General features: G+C 42.7%; 1 protein-coding gene across 1 annotated transcript; it reads left to right on the forward strand.

Moving 5' to 3' along the window:
- Positions 1 to 1,387: 1,387 nt before the first annotated feature.
- IL13RA1 (interleukin 13 receptor subunit alpha 1) lies at positions 1,388 to 20,940 on the forward strand. Its single transcript, XM_069811392.1, has 10 exons — positions 1,388 to 1,613; positions 5,033 to 5,190; positions 8,437 to 8,572; positions 10,979 to 11,099; positions 13,327 to 13,511; positions 13,899 to 14,050; positions 15,284 to 15,416; positions 15,877 to 15,973; positions 16,571 to 16,655; positions 18,099 to 20,940. Exons 1-10 carry the CDS (start codon positions 1,535 to 1,537, stop codon positions 18,213 to 18,215), a joined length of 1,263 nt encoding a protein of 420 aa, XP_069667493.1. The 5' UTR covers positions 1,388 to 1,534; the 3' UTR covers positions 18,216 to 20,940.
- The last annotated feature ends 611 nt before the right edge of the window (positions 20,941 to 21,551 follow it).

The raw sequence follows: 21,551 nt of genomic DNA on the forward strand, positions 1-21,551 counted from the left end.
ACAATTTTTATTTGATTGTAATTGCAGACCCTTGGGCACTTTCTAACAGCAACTAGGAAACTTGCTAAATCCTCTTCTTTTCCCAGGAGTATAAAAACAAACAGGCAGAAAAGCAAAAAAAACCAAAAAACAACATTGACAGAGGATATTACCCACCCTATCATAAAAAGATCTGCTTCCCTTTTTCTAAAAAGAGTGTGTAAAAAGCAGATGAACTCTTGCAAAACTCCTTGAAGGGCTGAGTAAATACTGAAACATTCTGTTGGCATAGGAATAAGTAATTTTCACTAATGAATCTTGGTTTGCCTTGAAACTTAGCCAAAGTTTCCCCTCTGCTGGATCTGTCCTATTTTTACAATACCTGTATTTGGATGGCAACTGGGAGCAAGCTTACTAGCTACCACAAAAATCTAGTTCAGAAGAGCGAGCCTTATCCCAAATGCTTTCTTATCTTGAAACGTATCAAGATATCACTTGCGTGATGTTCCCGCTTCTGTGAATATTTGGGAAAACCACTCGCCGCACCACACCCATAAGAGTGAGAGCAAAATGGCAAGTCACCGTATCATGTTTGGAAGGGGCCGAAGCGGAGGGCATTTGGGGAAGTTTGTAGAAAGAAGAATCTGTAGTAGAAGAACAGTACGCATTTTTAGTACAGATGAAACCGATAGAGATGACCTGAATCTGCAGGAGGGCTTTTGAAAAGAGGAGCTCTGCCAGGGGGATTGAACAACTAGGTTTAACACCAAGAGAACTCGTCGGCGATGTGCTGACACAGTTGCTTTTGCGGTGAGAGGATACGAATGCCTTGGGCACGTTTCAGCAACAGGAGGAGCCGAGTGCCGATCTGGCTGTGAAGGGCAGACGACTTTGACTCCCCAGACGAGATCTTTCAGGGTTTATGGCCGTGCCGAAGCGCGACGTGAGGGGTGTTGGCAGGGTGCTGCGGGAGGGCGCGGTGGGGCGGCGGGCCGGGGCCGGGGGAGCAGCGTGGGGCCGGCCGAGGTCCCCGCAGAGGCTCCGCGGGCAGCGCCCGGGGTCCCTGCGCGGCACCGAAGTTGGGGCCCCGCGGCGGGGCTCGGGCAGGGCCCCTGCGTGGCACGCGGGCGGCTCCGGGGGAAAGCGGAGCGTCTCCGCGGCGTGGAGGCGGGAGGGCAGCGGCGGCCGGCGGAGGGAAGGCAGCCCGGGGGCGGCCGACACCAGGGGTGCCGAGAGCGGGCGGGCGGCGGGGGGGGGCAGCGCGGGGCCAGGGCACGTCGTGCCGAGGCTCCCCCCGCGGCGGGGCGGCCCTGGGGCGGCGGCCGGCGGGGGCCGGCGGGGGCCGGGAGCCCGGCCCCGGGGCGGGGGGGCGGCGCCGCCCAGGTAGCGGGGACGGACGGCCGCCGCCGCCGCCGCCGCCAGCCCCGGTCGGCGCTGCCGGCTCGGCTCGGGTTACCTGGGCGGGCCGCGGCGAGGCTCTTCCCGTCTGGCCCGGCCCCCGCGACGGGAAGTGGGAGCCGGGGGCCGCGCTACGGCCGGCCGGGACGCCGGAGCCATGGATCCTGGCGGAGCCTCGGCGCGCCGCCGGCTTCTCCTCGCCGTCTGCTGGGTGGTCGCCGCGGGGACGGCGGCAGGTAGGAGCGGGAAGGGAAGGAAGGGAAGGAAGGGAAGGGGCGGCGGGGAGCGGGACCACCGGCCGGCTGCCGGCCCCGCTCCGGGCTCCCCCCCGCCCCGCTAACCGGGCGCTCCCCGCGGCGGCGGAGCCGGGGCCGGGGCCGGAGCCGGGGCCGCGGTTGTCGCTCGCTGCCGGCCGGAGCCGGGGCCGGGACACCCGCGGGGCAGCCGGTGCGGGACCTTGCCGTGCGTGGGGCGGCGGCGGCGGCGGCGGGAGCTGCGCTGCCGGCGCGGCGGTGGGCTCGGTGCGCGTACGGTCGTGTATTTATTTAAGTGAAATGCTTTCGTTCTGTGGGGGAAACGGCCCGAAGCGCGTCGGCTGTGTGCGAGGGCAGCGCCGGTAGCGCGCCCTGCCCCTTGCCGGGCGGAGGAGCGGGGATGCCCCCAAATCCGCTTTCCTCCCTCAGTGAGGCAGCGTTTGACAGGGTCGGCCGAAATCTTTTCGGCTCAGTCTTGGGCAGTCTCTGCCTTAAAAACGAAAGCAGAAGCCCACTGCCTTTCTCTCCGCGTCTTGCGGCGGATTCCTGGAAATGAGGCGAAGGCAGGCGCGGCGGGAGCGCGGCGGGAGCGCGGCGGGACCCGGGCTCGCCGGCTGCCGGAGCCCGGGGCGTACGCCGTGTCCCCGGCTCTGTCCGTTACCTTTGCCGGTACTTCTGGCTTCCCCGCTTCTGGAAGCACGAACGGACAGCTGCAGGAAAGACGTGCGTGTGCCTGGGAGGGTTCCCTAAGAACCGGGGCTCGAAGCTTCATTCGTTCTGTCTTTGCTAACGTCACGCAAAAATACAGCCGCAAACGTTAGAGAATTGTCATTTTTCAGCTGGCTACAATTCGGTTTGTAACTATGAAATCAACCTTCGGAAAACACGGGAGGACAAAATACAAAGTCTTACTTCACAACACTTTTACGGTACTTGATGCAAAGTATTTGTTGATGTTTCCACGGGACAGCTTTTAGAAAGAAAATGTTTTCTATGCAGGATTGCCTCAGCTAATCTCAGCTAGTTACTGCTGCACCTTATTTTCTTAGAAGCATCACCGTGGTTTTGGTTTTTTAAGAGTGAAATAACGTCTCACCTGTGTTTCGTGGTTGGCCTTTGAGTTGTCCTGCTAAATTGCTGTAGCGATGAGATTTTCATAACAAAAGTATTAGACTGTATGTATATTTTATACAACAAAAGTGTGAGACTGGCCAAGCCTATGAATAAAAGCAAACCTTCAGCTGAACATAACATTAAAGCACGAGCTTTGGAATTGTATAGATTAATCTGAAACCTACTACATTTAAACTTTTTATGCTAATATAATTTATTAATTTATTTATAAACCTTGAATATTTCCACTTCTTTGTGCAGTTAGAAATCTGCACTTTTACGCACAATTGCTTCTAACCAAAACTGTTAAAAGAAAATGTGTAGAACTTCAGAATGGCAATCGGGGATGACTGTAAATTTTTTTAATGGTTCGTGGCTTTTGTAGGTAATAAAAGTTTGAAAAAGCATGAAAAGACAATGCTTGGAACTGTGTAGGCTTGTTGAATAATTTTATTTTTCTTTTACGTGATCTAAAGGACTCAGTATTTGCAAACTTAAGGCCCCAAAGCTGTTTCTAAAACCTGTCATAAGTTTTTGTTAGTGGAACAGTTTCTCAGTTCACTTAGTGGAACTAGTTTTCTCAGAGGAGAGTGTATTTCTGCAAGAACATACATTTCTCTTCTCTGTTCCCAAGGCCAGCTGTAAAACTGAACAAACAAACAATCCCAAAAGTTTTAAATATTCAAAAAAGCTAGGCATATTCAGACTAAAATAGTAAATCCTAGTAATTATTCTCATTTTCTGTGCGAGCATACGTTTATCTGCACATACGTACAGACACGCAGATGGTAATAATGTCTGATCTCTACCATTGCCTGTCCTTTAACTATGCAAAGGTCTGAGCAAGCTCCAGGAGTTTGATGAATTTTCTTCAAGCTTTCGTAGCTCTGGCTGTTGGGAAATGTAAGATAATGGTGTCATGGATGCTTTGAGCAGAGTTCTTGCTGAAATAAGCTGGTTTGCCTTTCCATCTGCACTCTTCCTTGTGCTAGCAGAAGGAAATGGGGCTGCACCATAGCCTGGATGGGAAAACTGCTCTCAGTGGAATTATTCTGCCCTTTCCCTATACGTTCCGTCAAATGTTGGGGCGGGTTGAGCCTGGTTTCCTGGCAAAAGCAAGTTTCCTGGGATGAGCAAGACCTGTGGTGCTAGCTGATATCAATTTGAAGTGTTTGTGAAACTACTGCGTAACAAGGGTGCTTTCTTTCCACACACAAATAGGTGGTGGTGCCTCAGTGATGATACCCGTAGATAGCCTTGAGAAGCAGTCTCAGTTGGCCTCTTGTTTAATATCTTCTAATAGTACACATTAGAGTAGGTCTTTAAAAAAAACAATATTCACTTTCATTTTCTTAGGGAATTACCAGTTGGTAGTTTTTTCTAGAGTTGGAGTCTGACACACGCTTTAATTTTTCCTGTCAGTTTTCTATTTTCTGCCATATATCCCTTTATTTCTTTTCTAATACGATCATCAAGCTGTGTGACTGGGTATTGAGTAGGCTGTGACTCAGTGTGCAAGAGTAAGCGTCAATGCACAAATGCATTTATCCCAGCAGCTACCTCTGAGTCATGGCTCTTCCTCCGCTTCTATCTTGCTTTTTGGGAGGTGAAAAAATATACTGCTGAAGTGTGCCAGCAGTAAATTACTGTTTGTCCCACACTGGTATGCTCACGGTGCCAGAACACAGCATTAAAAGTTTAATAGGCGAGTAATTGAAAAAGCATTGTGGTTTCTTTGTTGTTTTTTTACATTCTCGGTTTTGCTTGGATTGGGCTAAACTGTGGTTCTAACATACAGCTGTTGCTTGCAAGATGTAATCATTTGCCTTTTTAAAGTTTTCTCTCTAAAACTGCATTGATGGATAAGTTTGGGGTAGAATAAAGTATTAATTACTCTACGAAATGTATATACTATTTTTACTAGAGGCAGCATGTGATGCAAACTCGCAGCAGAAAGGACCTGAAAAATGAGACTCATCTGCCCTCCACGAGCATGTTTCATTTCCACAGCAGCTACGTTGTTGCATGTTGCAATTTCTTAAAAATTACTTTTCAATGATTTTTTGTGTGTGCGTTTCTTATAAGTATTTAAATGGTTGGTGGACTGAGATAACAGGAATAGTAGAAACAATTTAGTGAGCAGTAGCTTATCTGATAGCAAAAACGAACCGATGAAGTTGAGAAGTTATTTGTGTTCTTTTCTGTTGGAGAGTTAAAAATCCATCTATATTACCAACAGTAAAATGTGGACCAACAGGACTGTTACACTGATAACTTCTTTCTTTTAGAAGCAGAAGTTCTTCCACCTCCATCCAACCTGGAATACTCATTTATACAAATCTGCACCCTGAACTGGACCTGGAGCCCCCCAGAGAACATCAGCAGTAGCTGCGACCTGGAGTATTCCAGCGACATTGTGATTGGTGAGGTCCCTCAGGACAAAAGAGTAAGTGCATCACCTCTTTAAACTCTGCTATGCTCCAGTGAATGTCTTCCTGTGATAAAACTGTGTGTGTAAGCATATATACATATATAAATACAGTTTTAATGTAGCCTTTAATTCTTGTTGTGGGATCAAAATCTCAAAAATGAGTCATACCAGCATGTGGGATCTTCAGACCAGAAAAATCTGTTGGTCTCTGATAATTGAGCTGCTACCAGTAACACAGGAGTACCATACTAATAATGTGAAAAGTCTTGTTTCAGTCTTTCCTTACGCAGCTTTCTAGAAAAAGTGAAATATATACAGGGCAGTCTACATCATTAAGACTTAAGGGAGATTTTGCAAAGGCCAATCTCCTTCACTTTGAACTCAATTTAAGGAGGTGGGCACGTTAACCTTGGTGTAGCTGTGATTTGACAACATAGCGTCTCTTGGAGGTAGTGCCGAGTATTAACATATTCCCACATTTGCCCTGTCCCTGCGCTTACAATTATTCATGGGGGTTGTGTTACGAAGACAACATGGAACACATTTGTTCCCTGGAACAGCAATTGTAAAACTTTGGTTTGGGCTTTTGTTTTCATGTCTGTGTGTATGGGGTTTGCGTGGCAAGGTTTTGGTAGCGGGGGGCGGGTTACAGGGGTGGCTTCTGTGAGAAGCTGCTGGAAGCTTCCCCTGTGTCTGACAGAGCCAATACCAACCGGCTCTAAGATGGACCCACTGCCGGCCAAGGCCGAGCCCATCAGTGATAGTGGTAGCGCCTCTGGGAGAACATATTTAAAAAGGAAAAAAAAGTTGCTGGGACAGGCAGAAACGGCAGCCAGAGAGAGGAGTGAGAACATGTGAGAGAAACAACCCTGCAGACCCCCAGGTCAGTGCAGAAGGAGGGGGAGGAGATGCTCCAGGCGCCGGAGCAGAGATTCCCCTGCAGCCCGTGGGGAAGACCATGGTGAGGCAGGCTGTCCCCCTGCAGCCCAGGGAGGTCCATGGTGGGGCAGATCTCCACCTGCAGCCTGGGGAGGACCCCACGCCGGAGCAGGTGGGTTCCCGAAGGAGGCTGTGACCCCGTGGGAAGCCCGTGCTGGAGCAGGCTCCTGGCAGGACCTGTGGATCTGTGGAGAGAGGAGCCCACGGAGCAGGTTTTCTGGCAGGACTTGTGACCCCGCGGGGGACCCACGCTGGAGCAGTGTGCTCCTGAAGGACTGCACGCCGTGGAAAGGACCCACGCTGGAGCAGTTCATGAAGAACTGCAGCCCATGGGAAGGACCCACGCTGGAGAAAGTTCGTGGAGGACTGTCTCCCGTGGGTGGGACCCCACGCTGGAGCAGGGGAAGAGTGTGATGAGTCCTCCCCCTGAGGAGGATGAAGCGGCAGAAATAATGTGTGATGAACTGACCGTAAACCCCATTCCCTGTCCCCCTGCACTGCTGGGGGGGGGGTTGGTAGAGAATCTGGGAGTGAAGTTGTGCCTGGGAAGAAGGGAGGGGTGGAGGGAAGGTGTTCTGAGATTTGGTTTTATTTCTCATTACCCTATGCTGGTTGATTGGTAATAAATTGAGTTAATTTTCCCCAAGTTGAGTCTGTTTTGCCCGTGATGGTAACTGGTGAGTGATCTCTCCTGTCCTTATCTCGACCCACAAGCCCTTTGTTATATTTTCTTTCCCCTGTGCAGCTGAGGAGGGGGACTGATAGAACGGCACCTGGTGTTCAGACAGGGTCAACCCACCACACTGTGTTAGATGGTTTGCAGCCCAGATGTGATCCTTGGTGTGGATTAACAGCTGTTTGGTCAGGACTGAGAGCAGCATTGCCATGGTACTGAAGGGGCTGTAGAACAAGTATTTTTACAATTTATTGCCAGTAAGATAATATGCTATCTGTCCATAAATCCAAACGGTGAGAATTGGAAGCCCTGAATACACACCAACTGTGTGTGGGGTTGGCAGTGCTGCTCTTCCAGATATGGTCAAAATTGATAGGATGCCTCTTGAAACAGTCCCCTGTTGTTGAGCCCTGTTACAGTTTTATGGCCTCATGTTTACAATGGCCTCTTCACAGTGACTGCTGTATTCTTTCTGGCAGCTCCAGGATATCCTGGACTTGAAGTAAGGCTGCGGTTTCGCAAACAGCTGAGCTGATTTAATGGCTTAGGCTAAAAAAGTGATATTTCATTTTTGACACCTCCTTCTCTAATGATCTTCATCAGACTGTTAGATAAGCCAGTCAAACTTGCTAACTCAGCAAAAACCTGTTTATCTCTTCTGATGGGTTAATTAACAAATTAACAAGTTGAAAGTCTGCTTGGTTAACAAGGTGAATGAGTTTGTGGAAGGGCCTAACAGATGTTAAGGTCAACAGGAGTGAAAGCTGTGGGACAGCAGTTTCACATGACAGGATAAACCAGACTGTGTATCGTCTTGCTGCATCTTTTTGCATTATGGCTGGTAGAACCTAGTCCGTTCATTGCTGTTTGATTTCCTTGCCCTCTCATTAGTGCCAATATTTATTTTATTTTTTTTTTATACACAAGTGGTTACACCATTCTTTGGTCATTACAAAGATTATTTTTTTTTGTATCCTGTTTCCAGTTAAGTAAAAGGTATGTCCCTAGTCCAATAAAAGACGCTCAAGCAAGTGTATGATGAAAGGGTAAGCCTTTTTCTCACACAAACACATACTCTCTTCTGAAAATGGAAGCTTGTGGACTGCTTAGGCCTGATGTAGTGTCACTGTATTTAATAGCCATTTGTGGATTGGTTTTGATAATTTTTTCCTTTTGCTCCTTAAATCCATACAAACTCTTCTCATTGCTTTTTGGTTATGTCTTCAAATGTTCTTTCTTCTGTTCATCATGCACTTGTGCACACACACAGAGAGGTGAAGGTTAGATCTGTAAGCTCATGTTTATATAGCTGTTGTATAAACGTGCTTATTTTGCATTATCCACGAAGACTTACTGTAAGATCATTTTCCCCACTTTATACTTGTTCCTTGATCTCTGTGCTCGTGTCTACAGGACACTGGAGTAGAAGTAGTTTTCCTTTGGTGAGTTCTGAGCGCACCTGATGAGGAAAAAGAAAAGCTAAGTGATGCTGAAGCTTCCCACATTATCAGACCCTCATTTCATTTGGCTTTGAGCTGCGGTCTTTCTGAGGGGCTGTAACATATTCTTACATTAATAGTAATTCCCATGTGTCTGATACGGTATGCCAAATGTTCTCGTTTTCTTCCCCCCCCATCTAAACCCAGGAATGGAGCAAGAGTCGCTTCCGTGTGACGGATGTGTTCTTGAATGAGGAAATGCGTTTCAAAGTGAGAAGCGAATGCAAGCACAATAATGCCAGCAAGCCCAGCCGGTGGGCGGAGAAGTCCCTTCCACTGAAAGGTAACACGTGCGGCAGCCGGACCCGAGGCAGACCTGCCTCTCTTGGCCTGGGGAGGCACAACCTCGTTTTCTCTGCTATTTTAACAAAATATCATAGAAATGTGTGATAGAGAAGTAGGGAGATACCAGACGCAAGGGCTAGGGCGACTGATAGGGCTTAAACAGAACGATTACACTACATTTAAACACAGCTGGAGTCTTCTGGCGCTTAAAGCCTTGTGGGCGAACTTGTAAAATTTAAATGTTCTTCCAAGACAACGACGTGATTCCTGTCATTCCTCTTGCCCCTGCCATGCTGTGGTTGTGGGATAAGAGATAACTTAGGTTGTAATAAGCCTGCTGACTTCATGACTAACATCTAAGTCAGTTTACTTTGTATGATTTTTCTGTACAAGCAGAAGTCCCTAAAATAACCCTACATTTGTAAATGTTAGAGGGATGACTCTAGCAAATTTAACAACTTGTTGAATAAATAAGTGACCTAATTATTTAATTATAGTAGGGTTCTCTCTCTTTCAAAAGAGATGGCTGGGGTCCACAAAGCTGCACATAGCAAAATGAATAGAGAAAAATATTTTTTGTTTCTTGACATCCAGAAATAAGGGGTCCGTAGCAAAATTGTTAGGAAGCAAACTTTAAGGAATAATGTGTTCTGCTGGATGCTGGATGTTAGGAGGTACAGAAGAAAATAGAGCCTCTTGCCTTGAGTAGTAAAAGTCTGTCTAGCCCAGGAGCATGACTTAATGTCGACGAAAACCACATGTGAACAGGAGAATCTGAGATCTTATCAAGCTTGTCTGCGTGTCTGTCAAAAGGGTATTCTGGAAAATCAGGGAAGCAGGTCATTAGGACAGCGTGTACTAAACAGGTTGGGGCCTTTAAAAGTCTGCTTGCAGATTAAAACATTTAAAATTACTTCTTGGAATAGGGAAACCAGTTTCATTTTCCTATACTCTCAGACAGTTGCTACTTCAGGGGGAATGCAAGCTTGGAAGTAGAAGGTAGTATGGGGTTTGCTATCAATATAAGTCTGGACCGTTGATAAAATTGACGTGCATTTTATTTTTAGTTCGTGAAGATGTTGCTACTTGTTACAAGGAAAAAATATCTAATGTGCTGTAATATGATGTCCTGGTTTCAGCTGGGATAGAGTTAATTTTCTTTCTAGTAGCTGGGATAGTGTTACATTTTGGATTTAGTATGAGAAGAATGTTGATAACACACTAATGTTTTCAGTTGTTGCTAAATAGTGTTTATAGTAAGTCAAGGGTTTTCCAGCTTCTCGTGCCCAGCCAGCGAGAAGCCTGGAGGGGCACAAGAAGTTGGGAGGGGACACAGCCAGGACAGCTGACCCAAACTGGCCAAAGGGGTATTCCATATCATGTGATGTCATGTCTAGTATATAAACTGGGGGGAGCTGGCCAGGGCGGTTGGGTCACTGCTTGGGAACTAACTGGGCATCGGTCAGCAAGTAGTGAGCAGTTGCATTGTGCATCACTTGTTTTGTATATTCTGATTCCTTTATTACTATTATTATTATTGTAATTTTATTATTGTTATTAACACCATTATTATTGTCTTTCTCTCCCATCCCTTTGGGTGGGGGGGGAAGTGAGTAAGCCCCTGCATGGTGCTTAGTTGCTGGCTGAGGCTAAACCATGACATATGATAATACAGTATAAAGAACTTGTACCATACAAAAATGCAAGATTGAATCTGAATCTGGAAGACTTCATTCTGTAATTGCTCTGCCTGTGAGATACTTCGACGTCTCTATTCACGAATGCTGTGTACTCATTTGTATTTATGTTCTGTAATTTGGGTTTTCAATATGTTGAAGAAGTTGAATATCTAGAGGTATATGGGTCTCAATTAAAAGTTCAACTTACCCAGTGTTGCTTTTGTCCAGATTTAAGATCTACAGGTATTGCCATATTCAGAAAACTGAGAAAATAATGTTGTATCTGGAGAAGATAACTATAATTAAATGCTGACTATTTTTAACGTTGGTGGCTGTAATAACTCTAACAAAACTAAGTGCTACCCCTATAATTGCCAGTTACTTTAACTCCTTTTTAAAATACCTGTAGTTTAATAGAACAAAATATTTTCCTGACTCAACACCTTGTCCTTAGCATCACATAACTCTAAGTAGTATTTCAGACGTGGTGGAACCTGAGATTCACTGTTATGATTAGCTTGCATATAGAAGTTATTCTGCTGAGATTTCAGCTATTGCAAGCGATAAACAACTAGAATTCATCATTTGCTGTGCTGAGACAGGCAGTGCAGTCTGAGAGGTAACCCATCTTTGCCTTCTAGGCAGTTTCAGTTTACTTCTGGAAACTGGGGAGAACGCTTTGCTGGCAAAATAAATCTTAAGAGACCTTCCAACTTGCCTTGCAGGTATTCCAGGTACTGCTGCTGTTGACTTGAGCTGCGTTTGGCACAATTTGGAGTACATGGTTTGTACGTGGCGTCCTGGGGAGAATGCGAGCAGTGATACCAATTATACGTTGTTCTACTGGTTTGTATAACTTTCTATTCCCAACTCTAAAGTTCTTTAACAGTCGTCTTTAGTTTTACATTACCGGTTTTTACTTGTCTGCTTCCTGTTGCTTTGAAAGGTCCCAGGGCATTGCGTACAAGTTAGTGTTGGGTCCAGTCCAACAGAAAACTTCACTGATGAAGGGTCAAGAGGTTGCTGTTGCTGAGTCGTTTTGGGAAGTTGACATAACTATTATGTGAAGCACTGGCTGCTTCTGTAGCCCATTTTAAAATAACTGCTATTGCTTTCTAATTTTTTCTAATTGTGGATTCAAAGAAGGAAGAATTAAGAACTGAGCTAGACCAATATATTAATTGCTTTTTTTATATGAATTGCAGCCCAATAAACATGGACCATTTAAGTCAGAATCGCTCACTAATGTGTGTGTTGGCTCTTAAATCATTGGAAAATGTTATGAAAGCATTAATAACCACTTAGCAGTATTTTTGTTTCTATCTTTAATGTCATGAATAACCGATTCACCTCAAAAGTTATGGAGAACATCTTTATCATCATGCCTGCTTGCCAGCTGACTGCCATAAATAGACTCTTGTTCCAAAGGAACAGAGTTGTGGTGTGAGCAAAAACTTGGCATCCAGATCTGTGTACGCTAATCTATGCATACTTCTGCAAGTTGATGGGGCTTGTGAAATGCCAGATTGCATTAGCTTCTGTAGAAATGTTTAAGTTTTCCTTCTCGAAGCCCGTTGTTGTAGTTTTAAATCATCTTTAAGTCTTGTCTGAACTAACTAAATAAACTTTTTCCTCTTCCTCCCCAGTGGCAGTCTCGCAGGCTAGCTGTTTGTTTTAATGCATTTGGACAGCAAACAGCAGAAAACCTGCTGCTTCAGTTAAATGCAGGGAGGACTGTTCTCGCTCTAAACTGCTACTCAAAGAAATTTTTTCTTTATTACAAGAACAGTACCAATGAGGTGTTGAAGATCGGAATTTCTGGGTATATGGATACTTATTGGAATAATTCTTTGGATTAGAGCTATGTATTTTCAACTTAGCCCTTAATTTTAATGAAAGATGTAGTCTTTTAATTCATGCTGCTTAGAAAGAAAAATACTTTTTTGACTTTAAAGATGAAAACTAAGGAAACACTTGATTTTTGGACTGAAAGATGCATTTTCCATAATGCAGGTGAGGTGGGTTTTTTTGGTTTTGGTTTTCAGAAATGAGTGAACAATTACCTGAAAAGTTATCGCTTAGTTCCATTTTATATTCTTCTTCTCTGATATTTTCCTCTAAACCCCTATCTTTTTATCTGAAGTGAACATGAATATGAAGTTAGCTTAGAACAAACAAATCCAGTCAGTGCACAGTAATACTTGCTGAAACAGAGGCTTACAAGGGCAGGTTGATGCATTGGCACGGTGCTGTCTGCTCTGAATGCCGCCCATCCTCATCAGCCCCCGGGCGGGGAGGTGAGAAGGGTGGATAAAAAAAGGCTCTGTCCTGAAAACAGGACAGCTTTCGGTTTTGGCTTCCTCAGCCCCTATATATTGAGATGTTAAGTAGGGGAACATCACTCCTATTGTGCTCCTAAATGAAGCTCTGATTTACTCTGTGTCGCTTTCAAATAAATAAATAAAAAACCAGTTTTCTCAGGAGGAAAAAGCTATTGGTGTATTTTCATTGGGACTTGGGGAACAAATAGAAGCAAGGAAGAAGGTTGTCATAGTTTCTCTGTTATTCGAAGTGAAGACTGACATTTTGAAAAGCAAATGCAGGCAATAGGTGAAACTCGACCACCTTAAGCAAAAGCTGCGATACCTGAGGCATAGCTAAAGGAGATAGATCAGCTCATTCTATCACAGAAGTGAAATTCTGTTGACAGGAAGTGATCCAAATTAGTTTGCTTTCTAATTTTTTTTTTTCCTTTAAATTGTTTTCCCATGTGGAAAATGTGAACCAAAGCTGAAAGCAGCTGTTATCTTTGACACTTCGATATAAAGCAAACCTGCCTCTCTTTCTACTACTTGACACTCTTTACAAAAATAATATTCTTTCTAAAGCTTGAGATAAATTAGAAGCTTCTTACTTTGCTTAGCTTTACTTATATATATATATATATATATATGTTATAGCACAGGTTTAGTGCACAATTAGTCTTTAGAATTTGCAACACAGGTTTAAAAACAAGCTTGCCCTTTGCTGTCCTATTCTTTTGAAGTTTAAAAAAATATTTTTATTCCTATAGGTTTGATGGTTTGAAAAACCATAAGAAGTGCAGCAACTATTCTGTGCACCAAGGAATCTTTGGATGCATTTTCAATCTTAGCTTCCCAAAAGTCACCAATACTTACCCGGCTATAAGTATCTTGATTAGAGATGATTCTGAAGAAATTAGGCCTGTGTGTGCAAGTAAAAATCCCACCACCCTTGGTAAGTTTAACACCACATTATAAAAAAAAAAAAATTGTAGAAGTTTGCCAGTATATCATTGTGTTTGAGAAGCTTGCACCTCATAAGCTGTGGATGAGACAACATGATTAAATGCTCCCTTCTTCTATTGATCTTTGATTTGGGAATTATATAGACAAGGTTTGTTTTTGGGGATTGGGTGTTTGGGGACTTGGGGGGTCATTTTCCACTCATTTTTACTTTTACTCCGTAGTTCTTTTTATTTTTTCTTCTTTTCTTTTTGGGGCTAACTTTTTCCTCTTTCTGTATAAACTGGTATAAGTGTAATATTATGCAATACAGGACTCGAACATTTTTTCTAAGCAGTGGAATATACTTTTTAACTAATTCTTCCATTTTGCATTTCAGTAAAACCTGCTACACCAAGACAAGTTACACTATCAAAGGTTAATGATGGAATACATGTAGAATGGAGTCAATCAGACACCTTTCCAAAAAATTGTTTATTTTATGAAGTTGAATATCACAATGGTGATTTGGACACCGCTGCGATAATTAAAGTAATTTGTCATTACATCACTTACTTTTCATTACTTTTATAACTTGTGTTGATATTCGCAGTAACTCAAATGTTTGCTGTTTAAAAATGAAAAAATACGTATGCTGCATGTGAATGGGTCTGGTGTACTGGCTGCAAGTGTTGTGTGGACATAAGATTTTTCTCCTGTACAGTAGGTTTCTGGTAGTAATATCTATACAATATAATTCCTATGAGTCTTGAATCCTTGCCATCATTTTTTATGGCAAAGCAGTAATGTGTAAGAACAGTCCAATAAAGAAATAATACACTAAACTAAACAACACTCATCAGGAAATACACTGCGGTGCATGTACCTGTTTGCTTCTCAGTGATATGGGACTTTGGTCTGTTGGTGTTGAGTTTTCCTGTCACTGGGTCTACACTCGGTCAGATGACTGCCTTGTTCTTGAATGACGTGACTTGATTACTGTAAAGCAAAATTAATTGCTCGCGCACACGAGAGCACACAATGTTATACAGAAAAGCAAGGGGATAAAAAGACTGAGAATGGGGGGGGAAGAAAAAGGTGTGCGCTCCTAGATATACTGATTTTAATGTACCCATAAGAAGATTTGACTTCAGTGTCTGGATGTACTCACGCCTGTATCTGCATAGCCAAACTGACTGTACTGTTTGTTCAGAATGGTGAACAACATGATAAATTTAAATGTCAGGTGGTAGTCTTCTCCTGTGGAGCATATTTAGTTGTTTGTCCTACCTCAAATTAAGCAAACTTGAATAATATCAATGTTCCTCAGGAAACTGGCATTTTGGATAAAAAATAAGTGAAGTTTGATCCCAGGTAGTGTGTTTGCCTGTCTCTGTAGAGTCCTCACAGAAGACTCTCACAGGGTCGAAGTTGGATCAGCATAGCTGCCCTGACAGAGAGGGGAAGGCAGTGTAAATCACAGATGTTTCACAAAAAAAAAAGGCACTGTTCCAGACACCGAGTCTTAGTTTAGTCATTGATGCCAAATGCTGTATGATAGATGTAGCAGTGAATAAGATTAAATCTTAGCTTTGGAATCTCTGTTTAGGCAGTCTGTGCTAGTTAAATGCTACTATGTTCTTTTTTATGAAGTTCAGTATTCACCAAAAGATCTTCCATCAAAACATTCAGAATACATTATCTGCACAGTGAAAGTAGGCTTGTAGATGACTGAGAATGCGTTGGTAATTGAACAAAGCAAATGACGTTTTCTTTTTACCTTAGGTTGAAAATACTAGTATGTCAATTCCTAGCGTTGATCCTAATAGCAAGTACACCTTCAAAGTGAGAGCAAACCCAAAGCCCGAGTGTTACAGCAGCAAGCTCTATAGTGACTGGAGCGAAGAAAAGAGTATTGGTGAGAGCAGTTGTTCCTGCAATTTGTTGTACTTTATTCTTCACCTGTAAGGCATCTAATACCTTTTGTCTGCTAAATAAATAGGAGTGGAAGATCATCTTCCTATGTATCTATTTTAGGTGAAAAGAGGGCAAGAGAGCCCTAGTCCTCCAGCAGTGCCATCTGTTACTGCCTGTATTGCTCTATACGTTGATGGGGTTGCCATCCGCGTAGCTGTGCAATGACCTCTTTCCAGTGCTATCAGTTTTTCAGTCCTGAGTCTTGCTGGTTTTCATTTTCTTGCCAAATGTATCTACGTTATAACATCGTGCTTTGAAAATGAGTCCTTGCCTGCGAAAGTGCTAGTGTATTTGAAAAACATTCTGTCTGTGAATTAATTAGAGAATTAATTAATTTGTTGTCCTTATTCCTAAAAAGCTTCTCAAAATATCCCTAAGTTTCCACAATTTTTGTTTTCCAGGTGAGAAGATGGACTCTACATTCTATGTTGTTTTAATAATTGCCATTCCATTAATAGTAGCAGTATCTACTATAATTCTGCTAGTTTATCTAAAAAGGTAAATACTGGTCTCCCTTTATTTCCCATCCACTAATTCTGTTTGGTCTTTGACTTGCGTTACGATTCATCTCTCTTCCAGGTAACTGTCCATGATGTGGCATATTTCAATAGCATCTGTTTTATCCATAACATGCATTGCGTAACAAAAATGGCAGCACTGTTGTGCCTCAGTCATTAGAATTAGGTTTACAGACCATATACATGCTCTGGTTGCACTTGTGTTTATGTACGCTTAGTTAGGCTCTTGTTGCACAGCTATTGCATCCCCTCTCTTTAAGCAATGAAGTCCAAATTCAAAATTAAGCTTATATATAAAGTATATTTTATCAGATTTTTTAAAAAAGTTCTAGTTTTGCTGCTGTCTTTGTCAACAGTGAAAGTTACTTAGAATCTGTCTGTGTGAATATTCCCATTTCCTTTTGTTTTGGGGAGTAAAAATGAGAATTGGGATACAGCTGCAGGGAATGAAAGCTGGCCAGTGATGTCAAAGCTGACTCTACAGATTTTCTTGACCACACCCAAATATGACATTGAAATGGTGATTTCTAAATTAATACATCATTCATCTAAAGCTTTTCTTTTTAATTTTCTGAAGGCTGAAGATATTAATTCTTCCACCAATTCCGGACCCTAGAGAAATTCTTAAGCGCATGTTTGGAGAGCAGAATGAGGATTCCCAGGTCAGTAAGAAGCTGTTGGGCCAACTAATCTATTGAAGCAGAATCTGTAAGCTTCCAATTTTCTTGTTCCCAATACCTATGTTTATCTTAAAACCAACTGTATATAAGTAAGTATATTGTATGAAGATTAAGTATTTACAACAGTAACAATTGTTCAGAAAAAATTACCCAAAGCTGAGAGGGATTTTTTTTCCATCAAATTGCATATACTTTTCTAGATACGTTAGTAGAATTGCATTATTCTGTTATTTCACAAACTGCTAGTCCCTTAAATGTGTTTTGCTAGTTGCTCATTTTTATGATGCTGAATAAAGCTATTCATATTTGACTTCCAGAAACTTATATTTTTAGCACTTCCACATTTATCACAATCAGCTACGAAGTAAATCAGGACACTTAGCTTCTCATTTGCAAAAGAACAAAACTAGCTATAGCTGCTTCAAGCTTTGGTTGATGAAAGACTTGCTATAGGCCCTTATTTCAGGAAAAATAAACATAACGCTGATTATGGAAACTCTTCTTTCTAAACAAATCTAACTCAGTAGCTCTTTATAAAAATCCTAAGGGAAGTACACTGACAAGCCCTAACTCAAACCTGGACATGAGGCAATGTACATTGCTCTTGGAACACAGTCCTTGTATGGAAGGGACCTTCTGACTCACTGTGGCATCTCAAAATTTATGCCACCTATGAAACATTTGAAAAGGATAATGACTATCTGGCTGTTTGGTGCTGCATGTGCTTTGGATATTCTCAGCTAAACAGGAGTTGCAGGAATCGCTGACTTTTTGAAAATAAGTCTCCTTTTGTGGCCCCCAATTGCAAATGGAGTCAGAATCCAAAATCCAGTATTTCCTTTTTCCACATGGGTATTCTGAGTTGACCTAATAATAAACCATGCTATGTGGGAAGCATGGATCTGGCCTCCTCATTTACCACCTTTTGGATAAATATTTCACCATGTATTGGTCATTATGGGACTAAGATGGGACTCTTGGCCATGAGGATCATAAGTATGGTAGCTGTTACACTTTGTCATGCTTTGACAAGGGCTTCGTTACTGCCCCAAGTAACACTACGTTCTCGCCTCTGAGTATTATCTTGATCTTCTCTGTGCGTTCAGGGTCTCAGTGAAAACTCTGCTAAGCGGGTACATCCTCACTTCTCCATCCTCCTGCCTGAGCTTCACCCATTAGCTGTAGTTGGAAGCGCTCTTAAGTTGGGTACCAACCTGCAGTTCTTCCTCATCTCCAGAGAGGACAACTCTTCTGTCAACCAGGCCTAAGCCATGTCCCTAATAAGCACAGTTTGTTACTCAGCTACCTTGGCTTTTTCACAATAATATAGGCTATATGTTGTGAAATGGGTCTGTCTTACTGGGCTGGAAAAAAAAATGCTCACCATGAAGAAGCGCTGTTAAAAATGTTGTTGTTCTCTTTCAGAGCTGTGCAAAGGATGATTCCATGAATGCTTATGACAGGTTAATTAAGGAAGAAGAAATTCATTCTTTAATTTTAACAGAAACTCCAGCGTACGCTAATTCTGAAAAAGAAAACTGATAAACTCTGCTTTACCAGTGAAAAATGAGGAAACTTTCATTCCTGCTCCCGTACCTCAGGTGACAATACAGATGTGAAGAGACCTGCAAGACATGCACCAACTTTCACCTTTCACTCACCTAGTGAGTCCTCTCTGAGCCTTCCTTCTCTGATGCTCAGAAGGTACATCGCTAACAGTGGCCATTCCTGCATCTCTGCTAGAAATACTCCTCTTGGGTCATTCAAGATGAGCATGTACATAAATTTCATGGGACTGCATTGCAGCATATCTCATTCTGGCTCCAGCCAGCTCTGCCCTATTAACTTGTCATTTGCACTTGTGTTTGTGCCTCACATTAGACTGTAAATGGGTTTTTTGGAGCAAGCGCTGTGCCTTGTCTGAAGTATTTGGCTCTATTTTGCAGCAGGTGAGATAAGGCTTGTTTACAGTAGATGGCTCATTACTGCTGTTATGTGGAAGTGCTGCCAGGTAGGATGCCAGAGCATGGACTGTTTGTGGATGGCCTGTTTGTGTGCTCCGGGGCAGGGCGCTTTCCAGAGGGCATTTATGGACTGACCGTCTTATGCTTCTGGTTGTTGTGCGTCAGCTCTGGCCTGGTCAAACCCCATAAAAGAGGGTTGTTTTTTCTTTAAAGATGTGTATGGAAAGCCTCTCCGCTTCCCAGCTGGTATTCAGACTATTCATAGAAAAGGCTTAGGTTTTTTTTATCCTTTCAAGTGCCTGTCCTCACGTGCCTTGCCTTCATGGACTTCTTGGGTTAATTATACTTTGTTTAAAATGATAAACAGAATTTTTTACTTGTGCTGTGCAGTGGCAGATAACTGTGTTGAGTCTCACCAGGCTGTGATTCTACTTCGGCCATATTGGCCTGAAAACACCTGGTTTTTGGAAGCTAAGTCATCCTGAGTCTGTCCAGCAAAATTACCAGGATGGATGCATGAGTCTAAGGAGCTGTGGTCAGACTGATTAGCAAGTGCTAAACCACTGAAACTGAATTAATTCAAAGGCTTCAAGACCCATCCTTACTGCTGAGCTGATGGATTTGGGGGAAGAGGGGATGACAACCTTGGCCTGCTTTCTAAGGGATAAGCTGTATTCTTTCTATAGTGATGAGGCTGTGATTTGAACTTCCCTTCTAGGAGCTTAGCAATTTAAAACAAGGTGCTGGTTTGACTTTTTAAAAAAAATTTCTTCTAGATTTTACAGCTGCAGCTTGATGACTTTTTTTTTTTTTTTCCAAATCATGAATTGATTTGTTCATTTTCTGCCAGTTTTGTTTTGAGGTTGCTTTACCCAGCAGAGCTCAACAGATGTTTTCTGGCATAACTGTAACATTTCTTTGCTCTGAATTCTGAGCACTGGTTTCTCCCCTGTGCTGCAAGGGTGTGCACCTTGATTGTGCAGGAGGCAGAAAGTAATGTAATGGGGAGAAAGGGATCCATGCAAGCTGTTTATGGTTAGTGTTCACAAATTTCTTGCTCCTCCCAGCTAAGTGCAGACACGTTAATCATTGATGTAGTCTTAGCAGACTGGGAAGAGATCTCAGAAGTTTGCTAGAAGCAAACTCTATAGCCACTAACCTTTTAAAGTTCAGCCCTGTCCTCAAACCCCATCCAATCAAAAATCTGAAATGAAATGCTGTATTTTTAGAACATATTGTTCTGCAAGAAGTAGAACTGACGGAGCTTGCTTTTTAGCTACAAATTTACATTCTTTACCTTCTTGTGTACTCCCTCCCTCTCAATAAATCCAATTCTTTCTCCAGTCCCCACTGAGCCTCTGAAATATAGTTTCCTCCACATCTCTTACCTACCTCTCGTTCCTGGTGGTAGAAAGGGGAGGAGTAATGTAGCAGAACTAGCAGACCCCATATTAGCTTAAATCTTTTACTCACAATCAGGCTAAAAAAAAAGACATTATAGAAATTGGTTAATGACACAAAATGAGAATAAAGCCTCAGGGATTTCAGTGAGATAAAACAGAACTCAGGTTATACAAAGTCAGCTAGCAGCACTATCTGATATTCCAGAGGTAAAGGAATAGCGTGGGGGAAAGGGTAATTAAATTCCTGTGCCAACTTCACTCCCTCTCCCCCACAACATTTATATCATTATAGCAATATAGATATTTCTCAAATCTACCTCATCTAGAATGTTGCTCATCATAGACCACTAGACAAACAGAAATGTATGATTTCAAGATAAGTAAGCGTAATGGTGTAATATAGAGTTTTGTGGCTTTCAGTATAGCAATCTAGAGAGATGATCCTTGGTACTTTACCCTAAATTCTTTTGACTTTTGATGTTTATGGTAAAACCAAAGCTTATTTGTTTGAAAAACAAAAAAACCCACCAACAACAAAAAAACAAATTCGTAAAGCCAAAGGAGTAGAAAAAACAGACAGAAGGTGTTAGGCCAAAAGGAAGACTTAAATGCAGAGGATGGTTTAGATCATATAGAAATGTTTTGGGTAATATTTTGTTTCCCAAATAATAGTAATTGACACACTTCCTAACGAATGGATTCCTTGAGCCTGTGTTTTGGCATGTAAAGTAAGCGTCTGAGTATATTTTCATCTTTAATGTGTCGTGTTTATGGTTAGGGGTTTTTTTAGCTTGAAATTTTCCAACTTTTGCTATCATTTGTTTGTTCTTCATTGCAGTCACTTGATCTGTAAGTTTGTTTAAAGAATGAATAAATATGTTTGAATGTTTTTCAATATAATTGCATGGCATTTCATTCTTGGGTTGAGAAGATAAACTGAGACAGAGGAGATAGCAGAAGTTTAATGAGAAACCATGTTTGAGGCATGCCGAACCCAGAGAAGAAAAACTGAGTGTTGCTTTGCCCTCTTCCCTTTCAAAAGTGAACTCAGCCCACGCAATCAGTGGGGAATGCTACAGCTGCTGGTTTTTTGGCTGGGGTAGTGAAATGGAGATGGAGCTGTGCACAAGACTTGTGCTCTCACCCTCTGTGTACTCAATGTCACGCTACTTTCTGACACTGGCATGTTTTTTCATAACACTGTAGAGAGTTAATACATTCTCAAGCTGGAATTTGACTGAGGTTGCTGCAGCCTTACCAAAGGTGGTTCTGGTATTTTATGTCTGTTAGCTGCTGAAGTCATTGAAAATGCCAGGTTGCTGAACTGATGAAAGCCATTACCTAGTTGCTTAGACCCAAATGTGTTCAAGTGCCAAATAAACACATTAGCAATGGCTTCTTTGAAAGATTCAGAGAATGTATACTTTGTTGCCTTCAGGTCAGTGAGCAGATCCTTCAAAATTAAGGAATAAACTGGGAAGTTAAAAAAATTTGGATTTTTCTTTTCCAAT

This window comes from Haliaeetus albicilla, chromosome 23 (genome assembly GCF_947461875.1).
Source record: "Haliaeetus albicilla chromosome 23, bHalAlb1.1, whole genome shotgun sequence".
Taxonomy (NCBI): Eukaryota; Metazoa; Chordata; class Aves; order Accipitriformes; family Accipitridae; genus Haliaeetus; species Haliaeetus albicilla.

Coding starts and splice junctions, on each gene's coding strand:
- IL13RA1 (XM_069811392.1), top strand. CDS start 1,535: ATGGATCCTGGCGGAGCCTCGGCGCGCCGCCGGCTTCTCCTCGCCGTC. Junction 8,573..10,978: donor GAAGTCCCTTCCACTGAAAG/GTAACACGTGCG, acceptor CTTGCCTTGCAG/GTATTCCAGGTACTGCTGCT. Junction 13,512..13,898: donor TAAAAATCCCACCACCCTTG/GTAAGTTTAACA, acceptor TTTGCATTTCAG/TAAAACCTGCTACACCAAGA.